At 39.3% G+C, this 16,276-nt stretch overlaps 1 protein-coding gene and 1 long non-coding RNA gene across 2 annotated transcripts; one reads left to right on the top strand and one right to left on the bottom strand.

The window, feature by feature from the left end:
- Positions 1–372: 372 nt before the first annotated feature.
- LOC146572651 (uncharacterized) lies at positions 373–3,211 on the bottom strand. Its single transcript, XR_014892734.1, has 2 exons — positions 2,225–3,211; positions 373–1,698 (listed from the first exon to the last, which is right to left on the bottom strand). It is a non-coding gene; the product is annotated as an uncharacterized LOC146572651 (long non-coding RNA).
- Positions 3,212–4,274: 1,063 nt separating this feature from the next.
- pgm2 (phosphoglucomutase 2) lies at positions 4,275–15,960 on the top strand. Its single transcript, XM_085276942.1, has 13 exons — positions 4,275–4,502; positions 7,142–7,309; positions 7,866–8,057; positions 9,774–9,857; positions 10,013–10,206; positions 10,379–10,568; positions 11,051–11,148; positions 12,211–12,391; positions 12,664–12,757; positions 14,280–14,409; positions 14,505–14,697; positions 14,915–15,048; positions 15,361–15,960. The coding sequence occupies exons 1-13, from the start codon at positions 4,428–4,430 to the stop codon at positions 15,461–15,463; spliced, it is 1,836 nt and encodes a 611-aa protein (XP_085133068.1). The 5' UTR covers positions 4,275–4,427; the 3' UTR covers positions 15,464–15,960.
- The last annotated feature ends 316 nt before the right edge of the window (positions 15,961–16,276 follow it).

Here is a 16,276-nt window from a genome sequence, read left to right as displayed (position 1 = left end):
ACTGTTCACTGAAGCCTCATCACAAATGTTCTACGTGGAAGGGTGGGTAGTAAGAAGCCATTCTTACGGAAATGTGGAGAAAGGATAAGGTATTCCAGATTATACAAACGTTTCACTGAAAATCAGTGGCAGCAGGTCACATGGGGTGGTAAGTGAAGGAAACGGTTTCCAAGGCCTAATCCGTGGATCGACTTCCTTCGAGGCGTGGACGTCTATCAGCAGAGAATGTACCTTCACCTATCAGCAGAGAATGTCCCTTAGTCTGTAACACAGTCAAATATATTCTCAAGTAATATTCAAGCATGCCATTCAGCGTGTTAGTACGAGCTCGGGAGCAGCTTGGGAGAACAAGAAAACAGAGACTGCTTCAGGTTGTCTTCCCAAATTGACTCAACTTTATTCACAAGTACAACAGTTTATATAGAGGGTAAAATTCATGAGACAGCAGATTATCAGTTTAAACCAGTACAGACCAAGATAAGGGAGCGTCTTCCTGCCCTTGGGTGAAGAAGCATCCTTTGTGTAGTGTATCAGTTCAGCTACAATTGTGATTATCTCAGCGACATATTTTCAAGGCACAAAACGAAGAGTTCTTACATTAGTGAAATCTGAAACAAACCATTTGGCCTTCAACAGGCGTCTAAAAGATTAAGAAACTAATGTAGCTGAGGGAGTGATCTCTGTGGTATTTCAACCTTGTACCAGCCTGTGATTCTCACACATCAATTCTTGGGTCAAAGAGAAAAATAACTAAAACAAAGGGGCCTTATTGAATGACAGAGTTTTCCTGTATAATGTCACTATAAAACAATATCCAGTAAATGCTCCCATGGTACTAAAATACCTAACAGTTCCACTCTTTTTTTATTATTATTTTTTTTAAAAAATAATAACTCAAATAGAAAGGAAAAATCACAAATGTAATAACATAATATAAAAAGCAAATCATAAAATGTAATAGTTCACAACCTAATGTTCAATATACACATCAGGAACATCATTGGTAACATCTGGCACATCCTCAGGATCAATTTGTGCTAATTGCAAATACATTGAAGTAGCTGTACTGGTAGCTATATGGGTTATCATTGAAAATGTGGCTTGCAGAAATGTGAACAGGGTTGCACTTTACAATACGAAATAGTAAATAAAAATCCTAAGGTTAATGCAGTAGATATGATTAATAACCTAAATATATAAAAAAGACAGTTCTTTAGTCGTCTCCTGGCCTGGTCCCAGGTTCGAGAGACCCCGTATAAGCGTCGTGTGATGACAATGGGCATTTCATTTTCTCCATTATCAGGATGAAACGAGTCTATCTTTATCAGGTTAGACATTGTGTGGTACTCTAGGCTTTCTGTTCCTGCTGGATGTTCGAGTACCTTGTTGTTGTTCTTTCAGGCGTTGTGTGTTAATCAGTGATTGTGTGTGTGTAGGTGGATTGGATCCGGGCGTTGGCTCGCCTGAGTCGTCATCTACTTGATCCGACGCCTTAGGTGGTTTGGTGGGGCTGGTCTTAACCCTGCTGGCATGAATCCACTGAGGTTGTCCATCTGTTAGGATGCTGGTTCTCGTCACTGCAAGTACAGTCTGGGGGCTGGAACACGCGGCCTCCCCGAGTGCCCTTGGTTTTAGCGACTTTACCAACACCGCATCTCCTGGTTTCCACGGATGGGTTGGATCTATGGAAGGGAGAGGCTGAGAGAGACAAACTTTCTGATAGTTATTATTCAGTGTTTCTACCAGGTTATGAACATAGTCAGACAATGCAGTGTCTATGTCCCCTTCCAATAGCGGTGCCCCTCTGGAGGCTAACCATGGTGTTGGAAACGGTCTTCCCATGATTATTTCAAATGGAGATAATTTGGTTGCTGCGGATGGAGTCATTCTAATCTCGCAGAGGATTTGAGGAAGTAGTTTGATCCAGGTCATTCCTGTTTCTATCATTGCTTTAGTCAGGCGATTTTTTATGGTCCTATTCATTCTTTCTAAAACTCCTGAACTCTGAGGATGGTATGGCACATGATATTTCCAGTCTATTGCTAGAGTTTTAGCACACTTTTGAATTACTTCTGATGTGAATGAAGGTCCTCTATCACTGTTAATTTGGTGAGGTATTCCAAATCTGGGTATTATTTCATTGCATTCTATCATATATTTTTTACAGGACTTTTTAATCAGCCTACTTTCCTTATCACAAATAGTATTTAACATTTCTACTGACCTGTTTTCTGGCGATAATCGTTCGGGATAGGGCTCCGGAAATACATTAGGATGCATTAAACTTATAGTTCTTAAGTTCGAGACGAAATCAGTCACGTAAGCACTTCCGCATGTTCTGGATACGTAATCATGGAAGTCTTCATTGATTCGCGAGCGTGGGTTAAACGTAACCGGAAGTGGGAGTCGTACTGAGCCGCTATTTTTATATTTTATTTTTTTCGGTTTTACAGTTAATTTTGATTTTTTATCGGACCCGTCTAAGGTCTTTGAATTATTCTGACCCATGGTCAGTGATTTCCAGAGGGGTTTAGACGCTTTGAAGGATTTAAGTTAGTTTTTATTTTTGCTGTGGCACACCTGAGGTTACTTGATTTTTTTTTGCTAGCAATTTTATGTTTTTAGTGAGCAACTTCTCACTTTTTAACGAGCAACTTCTCGTTTTATGACCCCAGGCAACTTCCTGTGTCCTTTCTGCTGGTGAGCAACTTCTTAGTTTATGACAGCAGGCAACTTCCTGTGTCCTTTCTGCTTTTATTTACAAAACAACAGGCAACTTCCTGTGTTTCTATGTGGGCCACTAAAGAAGGCTCCTCAGTGTATCCCACTTGTTACTATGTGGGCCACTGAAGAAGGCCTCGTCAGCGTATCCCGTTTCTATGTGGATCACTGAGAAAGGCATAACACAGTCTTATAAAATAAAAGACGAGTGCCTACCTTCGTCAGGATCCCACTTCTGACACCAAAATTGAAGGAAACGGTTTCCAAGGCCTAATCCGTGGATCGACTTCCTTCGAGGCGTGGACGTCTATCAGCAGAGAATGTACCTTCACCTATCAGCAGAGAATGTCCCTTAGTCTGTAACACAGTCAAATATATTCTCAAGTAATATTCAAGCATGCCATTCAGCGTGTTAGTACGAGCTCGGGAGCAGCTTGGGAGAACAAGAAAACAGAGACTGCTTCAGGTTGTCTTCCCAAATTGACTCAACTTTATTCACAAGTACAACAGTTTATATATAGGGTAAAATTCATGAGACAGCAGATTATCAGTTTAAACCAGTACAGACCAAGATAAGGGAGCGTCTTCCTGCCCTTGGGTGAAGAAGCATCCTTTGTGTAGTGTATCAGTTCAGCTACAATTGTGATTATCTCAGCGACATATTTTCAAGGCACAAAACGAAGAGTTCTTTCATTAGTGAAATCTGAAACAAACCATTTGGCCTTCAACAGGCGTCTAAAAGATTAAGAAACTAATGTAGCTGAGGGAGTGATCTCTGTGGTATTTCAACCTTGTACCAGCCTGTGATTCTCACACATCAATTCTTGGGTCAAAGAGAAAAATAACTAAAACAAAGGGGCCTTATTGAATGACAGAGTTTTCCTGTATAATGTCACTATAAAACAATATCCAGTAAATGCTCCCATGGTACTAAAATACCTAACAGTAAGACAGAAATTTATTGTTTTAGTTCAAATCATTTCAGTATGTATGTAGGCAATCAGGAGAGAGTTGAAACAGTGAATGTCTACAGACATCTGTAAAACACCTTGGAGGCTCTGTCTTGATTTGGGGCTACATTTCAGCCAGTGGTGTTGGGGAACTTGTCAAAATGAATGGAATTATGAACACAGAGAGGTCCCTTCAGTTTTTCATCCACCATGCAAGATCATATGGAAAGCATCTGATTGGCAGCAGCTTCATTTTTCTGCATGACAATCACTGAATGTAGTAAAGGATTATCTACTTCCCATTTAAATTGTAAAAATGTAAATAAATGAGAGTGGGTTAAGACTTTTGCACATTACTTTAAATACTGGTACCGTGATTCCAGTGACTGCTGTAGTTGTGTAATTATGGTTTTTTTCCTCTAGGAAAACAAAGATTACGCTTTCTGTAACAGTTTTGAAACAATCTTTCAATTAATTTTCTCTGGTTAAAATCGATGACTGTATAACTGTTTTCTAGAGTCATTGGTTAAAATAGTCCATGAAGGCCTCGCGCTTGTTATTAACCACAGTTACGACAGCTTCTGAATGCAACACGCAGGAAGCTCGTGACGCAGAACGTCGCTCCGCCCGCAGCAGCAGGCAGTGGTGCTAACATCTTCAGTTTTTAGCCAGAAAAAGTTACTGAAGGAGCGCGTTGATCTCCCATGAGCATAGACACTGAGCTGGACAGACTGTTGACTCTGGCCAAGAAGAGAAATGGAGAACGGTACGTCCTCAACCGGTGACGCCCAGCTGGACCAGTCTATACGGCAGTGGCTGCAGTACGACAAGGTGAGCTGACAGCTAGCGTGCTAGCTCAGAGTGCTTCCGCTTTGCTGTAGTCATCAAACACATTCAGGGTTATCTTTGTACGAGCGATTTTATTTATTCTCGGGCGATACATGAAGATTCCAGTTAGTAACTTTGTGAGTTTAGTGGTGTCCTTGACTGGTCCTTTCATTTAAGCATGCATCAATGAACTTTTTGTGATAGTGCTCAATTTAGATTTTAATTTAAAGTTGTAAAAATCTGCTACTTGTTTACTATAATAAGTTGATATAAGTTTATATTGACTTGGGTTTTAATTTATCTGTATTTTCTGTTAAAGAAGTGCCCATTTCCCACGAATTACCTCAAATCAAGTATCTGCCATTGAATTACTAAATACATGATTATTATGCCTAAACCAAGAAGCGCAAAGAAGAACTGGATTCTTCTTTCTCTGTGAGAATTAGATGATAGCCTGTTAATAGTCTGGATAAGCATAACAGAAAGTAGATCTGATCTGTCATTTGAAAGCAGAATCTCATGTGTCTTAGATCTCGGCTTATAAAACACTGTAAAGGAGGATGTCCAGTTTCTTTAGCATTGTTTTGTCTTAAATCACCACGGACTTTCTGCTTGACCATCACCAATTTGCTAGAAGATTTTATGGTCTAATATTTGGACATATATAATGATCAGTGTGAAATTTCAGCTTCATATGTCGTTTACTTTTCAAGATGTATAGTTCTGAAAATTATCTCTTGATTCATTTCCACCATATCTTTTTTTTCACCTTGCGAAATCTGAGGCCATGTTTGAGCATGAATCAGAAACTATTAAAGATAAAAGCCTGAAATTTTTCAAATTCTCACCTTAAAATGAACCAGGATGAGATGGATCAAAAAATGTCTGATTATGACTGGTTAAAGAATAAATAAACAAAGAAAGTAACCCGAATTATAAAGTCCAACATTTGAACATATAGTAATAATTGGAAAAGAAAACACACTGCAAAAAAGACAACTTTGTGAATGGGACATAGATGTATTTTACAAAAAATGCCAAATAAAACTTTGCCAACATGAAAAAATGCTGTTTTCATTCAACTTTAATCTGGATGGAGCAAATATGACAAATTTTTCTACAAAAGCAAAAATATAAGTAGGTCCTCTAATCCAAATAACGCAAAATTCTGGAGTTTAATGTACATTAAATTCTAATAATTTCACATCAATCATTACATGCGTCCAAATTTTAAACCATAAACTTTTCAGGGACGTCAGATGTGGACGAACAGAACATATTGTAGAAATTTGATGCTTTGAGATGAGAAAGACCCTTAAGCATTTTAGCTAGAAACCGTCATAATTCAAACTCTTTTTTTTTTTTTTTTTTTTTTTTTCTTAAATAATCTTTGTCAGCTATTTTACATCCAACCAACAAATCAAGTCAAAGAAGCCCTTGTTCACACAAAAATAGAAGAAGTCGTTCTCCGGGTTGCGTAACTCGTGACCACTCCACGAACACTGACCTGCCCTCCCCTACTAAATTAGTTTGAAGCTATTTTACTTCCAAGAACACGAGAGCTAAATTAAAGTCATCATAGAGCCCTTTTGACATTTCACCCTACAGAATTAATACTGATCTGCAAGGTTTTAACAATTACAGGTAGTTTTTCTCTACTTCTCCTCCTGTCTTACGTGTAAAATTAAACCAGTTGTGGATTTCATGGTAAACTGAACTGTGCCTACTTTATGAAGCCAGTCATCTGCTTGTGAGTGACCAGTGGTGTTCCCCAGGGCTCTGCTCTTAGACTTCTCTTATCTTAGACAGAGAAGTTTCCACTTGGGTTACGTATCCACAAACATTCATCACTGCAGGTTTGCTTTCTTTAAAACCAGAAGTCAACTTGTGCTTGTACTCAAGTGTCTGTTGTTACTGAGTCTTTTTCATTTTAATGATTATAAATCCATAACCCTCTGTTTGGTCCCCAAACGTTTGTCCAAATTTTGCAGGAGACTCTTCCTCCTGTCTGCAAGCATCAGTTGTTCCTAATATTATATTTATTTTTAATATTTACGTCATTATTTTTATAAATACTACAAAATAACAGAATTATTTAGTGGAAAATAATTTGAAATTATAAATCAGTAAAACAGAATATGACTCAGATTTTATAATAACCCAGTCAGCTGCTGGTCATACATTCTGGTATGTTGGTCATTACTGAAACAGAACCAGTCACATGGTCTTAACATGCTTACAACACAAATGTATAACCAAACTAACCCGGCTACTACCCGACTATCAGACCTACACAAACACAGTCATTCTTGGCCTTAAAGACATATGGGATGTCACAAATTAGGTCACACTGGAAAAAGACCCCAGATTCATTAGTCTTGAGATAATTGTGTTACAGCGGCTTCCTCAGGGGTCCACGTGGTCAGAAGTGCCGTCCTGTCTGGACGTTCTCATAGTAATTCCTAAGTAGACTGATTCTTACCCTCTAAACTTTCCTGTTGTCTATAGAAGCTTTTGTGTTGGGTTTTTTAATGCTAACTTTATCATCAAGTGACAACACTGTAGACAAGATTTTAAATCTTTAATTGTGTTCGTTTATTTATTTATTAATTTGTGGATAATAAAACATTTCCCTTCCCCAGAACCCCAAAACGAAATCCATGGTGCAGGATATGGTGAAAGAGGGAAACATGGAAGCTTTGAAGAAGTGTTTCTCCTCCAGGATGGAGTTTGGCACAGCAGGTCTGAGAGCAGCCATGGGGCCTGGCATATCCTGTATGAACGACCTCACTATTATTCAGACCACACAGGTGGGTCAATACTGCAGCTCAATACGTTTCAAGTCGCATGCAAAGTTGAATGTTTCCGTTTTTGATTTTTAGTCTTTGTTTTGTGAAGAAGTTGAGGAATGCAAAGTATTTTATTGTCACCCAAAACCCCCCAAAATCTGGTTCACACTTAATTTTATAGCTGAATTTAAGATCGTATAGATTGCTTTATAGCACTTCATAGTTTATTCCTGAGTTGCTGCCTGTGTGTGAGTCAGACCTTCCCCTTAGTTCTTTTCTGGCTCTAGAATAATGGAGATTGCTGTTTTTGCACTGAAGATCTGACACTGCAGGATCGTGAAACTATATATACAAGCAGTCCTTCAAATCACTGATTTGTATAAAAGCTAGCTCAGTTTTATGATGATTGCTTTTATTCATATTGTTCTGAATATATATCCAACTTCATGTTAAAACCCATCCATAGTTTGTGCCTTTTTTGTGAGAGGTGCTGTGTGTATATATATTTATTTAAAGTTATAATCAACCATTCTCAAGACCTTTCTCTTGTATCTTCTAATCGTTTCCTCCCTGACAGGGTTTCTGTTGCTACCTGGAGCAGAGTATTGGGAACCTCAAAGAGCGAGGGGTGGTGATTGGGTACGACGCTCGCGCCCACCCTCCCAGCGGGGGCAGCAGCAAGCGTTTCGCCAGCTTGGCTGCGGCTGTATTCATCAGCCGAGGAGTCCCTGTCCACCTCTTCTCTGACATCACCCCCACGCCCTTTGTGGTAATCACTTGGTTTCCTGTGTTTTCATCACTTGGGTGTTTTTTTTTTTTTTGGATGTTGCAACACGTATTCAACACAGTCAAAAAAAATTAAAGCAAATTCCAATTTAAAAAAAAAATCCGCTCACTTTCCTTCAGTGTACAGTGCAACATGTTGCATAACACATGTAGCAGTCATCAGATTATGTTCACTTTGAAGAAAGAGGATCTGTGATTAGCAATTTAGGCTTTAGACATCAATACCACTTAAGTCTTGTTTGTATTTCCAGGTGATTATTCAATATATCTATTTATCCACTTATTTTATTCAGTTTTTGCTCAATTTTCCTGTTGCATTACTTATTTTCCTTGTGTAATAGTGAGAGCAGCACGCAATATTTATCTTGTTTTTATATTGCACTTTCCAAAGCCAAGCCGTAAAGTGCTAGTCCAACACATGAAAAAAATAAAATACATAGAACAACAGGTTTCAACAAGTGATTTTAAAAAGCCAGCAGATAAAAATAACTTTTAAGAGAAGATTTTAAAGACTGCCTACCTCAGATGTTCAGTCAGGGAATTCTGTATGGCTTAAGAAACAAGCATAAAATGTTTCAATCACTTCTAAAGCTATGAAGTCGTCAGTGAAGAGCTGCAAAGGCTGCTGTAATGCTCCCTCTGCTTCAGCTACGTGTTAGAAGCCTAGCAGCTGCATTTTCATTTAATAGTAGCCTGTTTATGTTACGCTGGTGTAAGTAGTCAACTCTGGAAGAAATAAAAGCAGGACCTTGTTAAGTCATGCTGAGATAGGAGTGAATGGATTTTAGGTGTCTGTCTAAGCTGGATGAAACAGGACTCCATGAAATTTTAGACACTGTGCATCAAAAGATGTCAGATTCAAAGATTAGCCCTGGGTATGAGCCTACTTAGACCAGAGGAAAGATCCACAATCATTCAGCCTTAGTGAAAATGTAGACTATATCTCTGCAGGATTTGCCCAAAGGCCAGCATGCAAACACACAGCAGTGGTTTAGGCCCGTTCTCAGTAGGCATTCATCGATAAGTCAACCAAATATTAGTATTAGCCAATATCTGCCTTTTTCTACTGGCAATCGTGGCTCAAGAGTTGGGAGTTCGCCTTTTAATCTGAAGGTTGCCGGTTCGAGCCCCGGTTTGGACAGTCTCGGTTGTTGTGTCCTTGGGCAAGACACTTCACCCGTTGCCTACTGGTTGCCTACTGGTGGTGGTCAGTGGCGCCAGTTTCCGGCAGCCTCGCCCCAGAATTTCATAAAAGCGTATTCCTCGTTCTCACTTTTTCATCCTGATTTTATCTTTCACTGCAGTTTTGTGGGAAAGAAAATCTTTGTGTAGCACAGTTTTGTTGTGAGTCTTCAGACAAAAGGAAAACGAGGGAAAACGTCTGCTGCTCAAATTCACCTGATGTTCTCCCAAAGTAATTAAAAAAAAAAAAAAATTATATTGACATTTTCCTTAAGTGCACCTTGATTACGAGTAATTGCCTCCATGATGGCGTTATAGCAGAAAACATTTTAACCATTTGGCTCTCAGTAGAAATGAATCCAATCCCTCATAGTAACCAACTATAACATTGTTTTATTAGTAACATTTTCAAATAGGCTTTCTTTGTATTTCTTAACTTTTTTTTGCTTCTGCATGGTGTTCTTAAAATATTTATCATATATGAGGTACTATTGTCTTTCTCTCATTCTCATTGTAGCCTTTCACAGTTTCCCACCTGGGTCTGTGTGCTGGTATCATGGTGACGGCCTCTCACAACCCCAAACAAGACAATGGCTACAAGGTAAGACCTCATCATTGCCTTGTCTTTCTTCCTTAAATGCATCAATAGCTTACTGATAGTTTTATTTATAATCTCTGCTAATTTAAAAATTACAAAGTTCCAATTTCTTTCCCATAAATTTCTGAAACATTTAGTTTTTTCTGGTTTTGTCCTAGGTGTACTGGGAGAACGGTGCCCAGATTGTGACTCCTCATGACAAAGGTATATCTAAAGCCATTGTGGAAAACCTGGAGCCTTGGCCTGAGTCGTGGAACACGGAGGAGGCTCTGAAGAGCACTTTGCTCAAAGACCCCTATCAGGATATTAACACAGAATACTTCAAAGCCATCCAGAAACACTGCCATCACAGGTGCTGCATAGATACACAACTTGCTGAGCAGCATGTACCATTTAAAACATGCTAGCGATTCTACTGTATAATGTTTTAAATGCATAAGCTGCCATGTAGGCCGTACAAGTACATGATGCTTCGAGGTAAAAACTGTGGATATTCATAAATCATGTTTTGACTTTTTTTGCAGGGAAATAAACAAGAAGTCAGAGGTGAAAATTGTGCATACATCTGTGCACGGTGTTGGTCACACGTTCGTCCAGTCAGCATTCAAGGCTTTCGATCTTCGTCCTCCGTACGCAGTGGAGGAACAGAAGGATCCAGACCCCGAATTTCCCACCGTTAAATATCCTAATCCTGAAGAGGGAGAGGGAGTCCTGGTGCGTAGTCAACATTTGTCACACCCAATCATATGTACAGTTGCGTCCGTAGGTTTTTGGACAGTGACACAGTTTTAATGTTCACGATCATGGTGGATTTTAAATCAGATCATCAAGATGTGATTGAAGTACAGACGGGGAGTCTCAGTTCAAGGGTTTTTACAAAAGTATCGCATTACTGTTTAGGAATGACAGAATAGCCCTGTACACTTAAGAGTTCATCCTGCGCCTGTTTCACTTTGTTTGACGATGACACACCTTCCTCTTTGAGAGTATTCTTGACATTTTGTGAAGTTGTTTTTCTTAACTAAGGAAATAATTTTGTAATCATGCACTTATTCTTCTTGTATTGAGATTTCCAGTGTACAGAAACCAAAATGAAAGTACAACAAATGTTTCACTGGCCTAAAACATATACAGCTGACTGTAGTAGATGACTGGTTTTGGTTGATTGTGTAACAAGTGATTGGTTGTTCTTGCAGACATTGTCATTTGCACTGGCAGAGAAGGAGGGGGCCTCTGTGGTGCTGGCGAATGACCCTGATGCAGATCGACTGGCCATTGCTGAGAAGCAGGAGAGGTGTGTTTGTGTGCATATACAGCTTTAATAGTGTTTGCAGCAGAGTTTGACACAAACTCATTGGGCAGGTTTATTAGGGTTGAATGAATAAAAATTATGGTGACCCACACATTTTAGAGCTACTCAGGACCTCCAGCTGCTCAGTTCCGGGTCTTCTTTGTCATTGTTTTACATGATGATTTCATCTTTTCAGTTGGTGAATGATCAGACCACTCTGCACCCAGACTCTTGTAATAAATGCAGTGTGTAGTTCGGCATCATCTTGCTGAAATATGCAAGGCCTTCCCTGGAAAAGATGTCTAGATAAGAGCATGTGCTACTCTAAAACCTGTATATACCTTTTAGCATTGATCATGCCTTTCCAGATATGCAAGGCACCAATTCAGAGATGCAGCCTTTTGAACTGACTGCTGATAACATGCCGGATGGTCCCTTTCCTCTTTAGGCTAGAGAACAAAATGTCCATTTTTTTTCCCAGAAATAATTTAAAACTTCTATTAATCTGACCGTGGATCAGCCTTTCTGGATCTTCTTCATATGTAGCTTCTCCTGATTAAGCTTTAACCTGAATTTGTAGACGGCGAGGTGAACAGAAGGGGGTTTCTGAGCCCACGCAGTAATTTCCATGACAGATTCATGCATGTTTTTAATGCAGTTCTGCCTGAGACCCACTGAAGATCACAGGCATCCAATACTGACTTTTGGCCTTTTTCACGCGCACATAGAGATTTTTCCAGATTCTCATAATCTTTTGATGACATTATGTGTTGCAGATGAGAAGATGTTAAAAGTCTTCACAATTGTTTCATTGAGGAAGATTTTCGCAGTTTGTAAATGCAGCTTTTTGCAATTTGGTGAATCTCTGTCCATCTTTACTTGTACGAAACTCTGCCCTCTCTAAGATCTTCTTTTTATACCAACTTATGTGACTGACCTGCTGCAATGTAACAGTTTAAACATTGCATATTACAGAATGCTTTGATGATCACAGATCGATGACCCTCTGCATAAGGTATGTTAGCTTGCCTTCACTTCCATAACCTCTGTCTGTGTCTGTGTTAGTGGACGGTGGCGTGTGTTCAGTGGTAATGAGCTGGGAGCATTGCTTGGCTGGTGGCTATTTCGCTGCTGGAGGGAGCAAAACTCCGACGCTGCTGCTGTGAAAAACCTCTACATGCTGTCGAGCACAGTCTCATCCAAAATACTGCGCGCCATTGCCCTGAAGGAGGGATTCCACTTTGAGGTAACAAAGTTGTTTTTAAAATAAGATCAGTTAAATTTCCCCATGCATCAAAAGATTCTGTAAGATGGGCCTAACTGGAGAGGAGTGCTTGTATGGAATTCCTGCTAGTAATCGTATTTAGAAGAAACTGAGATACATTTTTAAAAAAAGGGCTATGAGACTATTTAACAATACTGTTTTAGGTTTCACCACCGCACGTGTTTCAGATTGAATGTTTCAAACCATTCTCCGTGGTTACTGTTAACCAAATTTCTTACATAATGTTTGGACAGGAAACACTAACAGGGTTCAAGTGGATGGGTAACAGAGCCAGAGACCTTTTGGACCAGGACAAGACCGTGCTGTTTGCCTTTGAAGAGGCCATAGGTATTATCACACGCAGCACACACACGAATGACTGTTTTCAAACTGAGACCAGTCCTGATTCATGCTTTGTGGCTAATGCACACAATGATCTCCACAGTGTCACAAGCTGAGTTAATTTTAACTGCCTAAAAGTATTCAAGTAACATAAATTTGTGTGGGATCAGTTGATGACAACAACATTTTTCTGTTTGAGTTTTTGGGAGCTCACAAGATCTAAACTAAAGTTTAAACTCAACCTAAATCTAAACCTTTCAAAAACTTGCTTGAGGATTAAAAAATAGCCTTAAAGTGATGGCAGTAATGAAACTGAAATGTGTAGTCACCTGTTGGTGAACTAAACTAGATATATAAAGTGCACAGTGACATGGAAAAGTAAAGTTACTATGAACGGTTAAGTGAGAGGTGTGTGAGCTGATCGCTGAAAGACATGAAGTTAATTTTTAACTTCTTTTGGGCCTTTCAGCTTCAGAGACCTTTATCCACAAACGTCTTCTGCTGTGGCAGCTGTCAGCAGCCACGGCTTCTCTAAACAGCTACCTGTGTCTATGAAAGTAAAGAAAGCTGGTTCCTCATCTCATAGTTTAATCAAGAAGTGGCAGTTAACAGGAACAGAGGAGGTTAAGTTGAGATCTGTAAGACCAAAAAAGGGAGAATTGCTTGTAGGTTTGCTAAGAAGACCAAGGACAACCCCTGTTTAACTGCAAAAGACCTTCAGAATGAGTCACCAGCAGTGCACTGAGGACTAAACAAATATGACCTTTATGGAAGTGGATGAGCTTTTTGGCTGTAGTTGTTTCCACTTGCAAAGCTGAAAGTATTTGAGTGGGAGAGGGAACAATAGATCCAGTTTAATATCAGCGAATAATTCTGGAAGCAAAGGTCACACCATTTCATCTCTGACAAGGAAAGTATCACAAACTCACCTCAGACTTCACAGTGGACTAATTCAAGAGGTGCAAGATGATGCAGAGCTCTCACAGTCCCCTGAACTAAACACCACTGAAAACTGTGACCAAAGGTTGCATCATTACTGTGAATAGAAGTGCTTCACTTTCTTTGTGCCGTCCTGAAGTATACTTGCATGTATACTGTGCACTGATACTGAAATATTTCTGTGGAAAAAAAACAGTTGCGCTTTACAAGTGAATCTAATCACACAACGTAGCGCAATCTTGGTAATTTGGTTAATGAAAATATGAGTCATCAAAATTAAACATGTAAAAACATCAGATTCATGTGATGTGATCTCAGTCTTGATTATTAAAAGGTTTGAGCCGTGCTGACAGTCAAACACAAAGGCTGAGTTAAAAATAAAAGTTGTTTGGGGTCAATACGATTGTTAGTAAGTCCAACACACACATACAACATAACAGCATAGTTTCCAGCATTCCTATATAATAAGATTATGATACTATAATTGGAATCTCATTCCTTTGGATACACTGCTACTAAAAGAAGTGGCAGCTGACTACAGCAGCTGGAGGTTTATATAGTCTAAGTGAACTCTGTGTGTGTGTTGCAGGGTATATGTGTAGTCCCTCTGTATTGGACAAGGATGGAGTGAGCGCTGCAGCCATAGCAGGAGAGATGATTTCCTTCCTGGCGACTAAAAAAATCAGTCTTTCTCAGCAGCTCACTACAATCTATGAAGAGTAAGATGCACACACTTGCGTACATTTCACCTTAAACTTTGAATAACCTAAAACTGCAGGCTCTAGCTCTGTCTTTGATTATTTCTTATCATCAGGTATGGCTACCACATCAGCAAGAACTCTTACTTTATCTGCCATGACCAGGAAGTGATCCGCAGTCTGTTTGAGCGTCTGCGCAACTATGGTGGCACAAAAGACTCGTATCCCACCGAATGTGGTCGTTTTGCCATCGACGCTGTGCGAGACCTGACCACCGGATACGATAGCAACCAACCCGATAAAAAAGCTGTAAGGGCACAAACTTCACACCTGCAGTTCATACACTGAGAGCATAACAAACCTCTTAATTACACATTATAATTGTGTAAGAGTTTCCTTTTAAAACAGTTGTTAGTTTTAAACTGCAGAAGTTTTGTGTTTTTAATTTTGCTCGTCTTTCCAGTTTTATTTATTTTAGTGTGTCTCTCCCTCTGTCCATCTAACACTCCTTCCTCTCCTCTCTCAGGTTCTTCCCACGTCTAGCTCCAGTCAGATGATCACCTTTACCTTCTCTAATGGGGGTGTGGCCACCATGAGGACCAGTGGCACAGAACCAAAAATCAAATACTACACTGAACTCTGTGCTCCTCCTGGTAACAGGTAGGTTACTTTAGAGGCAAAGCTAATATAAGCAAACTATAGAACTGTTAAATTTTTCTACACCCTGCAAAATGGCTTTATACATCTTCTTTTGTCTGATATCAGCCCAAATCCTGAAGGAATTTAATGATGGGCAAAAACGTTTTTTTTGGGTTGTTTTTTTTTTTTTTTTGTAGGAATAAATAGTTGTTTTATTTTCTCTGAAGATAAAGAAACTCCACAGTTTGAAATGTCATAACTGAACAGTGCAACTCTAGTAATCCCTCATAAATGTCAACGGGTTTTTTGTTTTTGTTTTTTTGTCTCTAACAGTGATGTGCCGCACCTGAAGAAGGAACTGGATGACTTGGTTGATGCCATCATTGAAAACTTTTTCGAGCCAGATAAGAATAAGCTGCAGCCAAAGCCACAGTAGCGCAGATGGGTCTGTAACAACAAGCAGGACAAGCTGGGCTTAATATCTCTGACCAGCATGCCACGTGTTGTCTGAATTCTCCAGACGAGATTCTTTTTAATTCTGGCTTTACATCAATTCATAAACATGTTAGTGACAAGTTAACCATGTGGCTCTTTTACAATTTGGAGAAATCATGTTGTTGTTGATGATAATTAGTCATTTTAAAATGATCTCAAGGGTCATGTGTTCCTATATTTTCAGTAGTCAAAATGTTTCACAGCTTCATGTTTTTGTTTTTTAAAATTCAGTTTACCTCAATGCCGAGATCTTAAAGCGCACAAGTCCAACCATCTTACACCCACAGCCATTCCTGTTTTCACACTATTATGCGTTCTGTATTTCCTGTTTTGATGACATGCATTCCACAGTGTGCTTCAGCATCATTTGCTTTGCTGCTAATGTCAAGAATTAGAGTGTGTAAATGAGAACATTAAAAGTTTATAGCGCCATCAAGTGGAGACACCGACTCCTCGTTTCTTCATACTGTATGTTGTTAGAAGTGTTAGAAGTCAGAGGTTTTTTGTTGTTGTTTTAACTTATTTTCAGTTTAAATTCATTTGATGGAGAATAAATAATGTGCGTGTTCCGGTATTCTTCATGCTGAAAAATACAACTTTACTAAATAAAGATTCTGACTGTACATGTGGAGGTAAACGTGAAGTAACAAAAAAAAAAAAAAACACAAAAAACGAGGGGACACACTATCGATCTGTTTTGTGAGTTCCACGACGCGCACATTTGTCGCCCCTGCATCCTTCGCCAGCGCGCACA

This window comes from Mchenga conophoros, linkage group LG6, assembly GCF_057382185.1.
Source record: "Mchenga conophoros isolate Kocher_MC1m ecotype Shallow Benthic linkage group LG6, M_conophoros_male_GT1.1, whole genome shotgun sequence".
Lineage (NCBI taxonomy): Eukaryota > Metazoa > Chordata > Actinopteri > Cichliformes > Cichlidae > Mchenga > Mchenga conophoros.
Note: the sequence above shows the minus strand (reverse complement) of the source record. Positions and strands in the feature narration are given on the sequence as shown.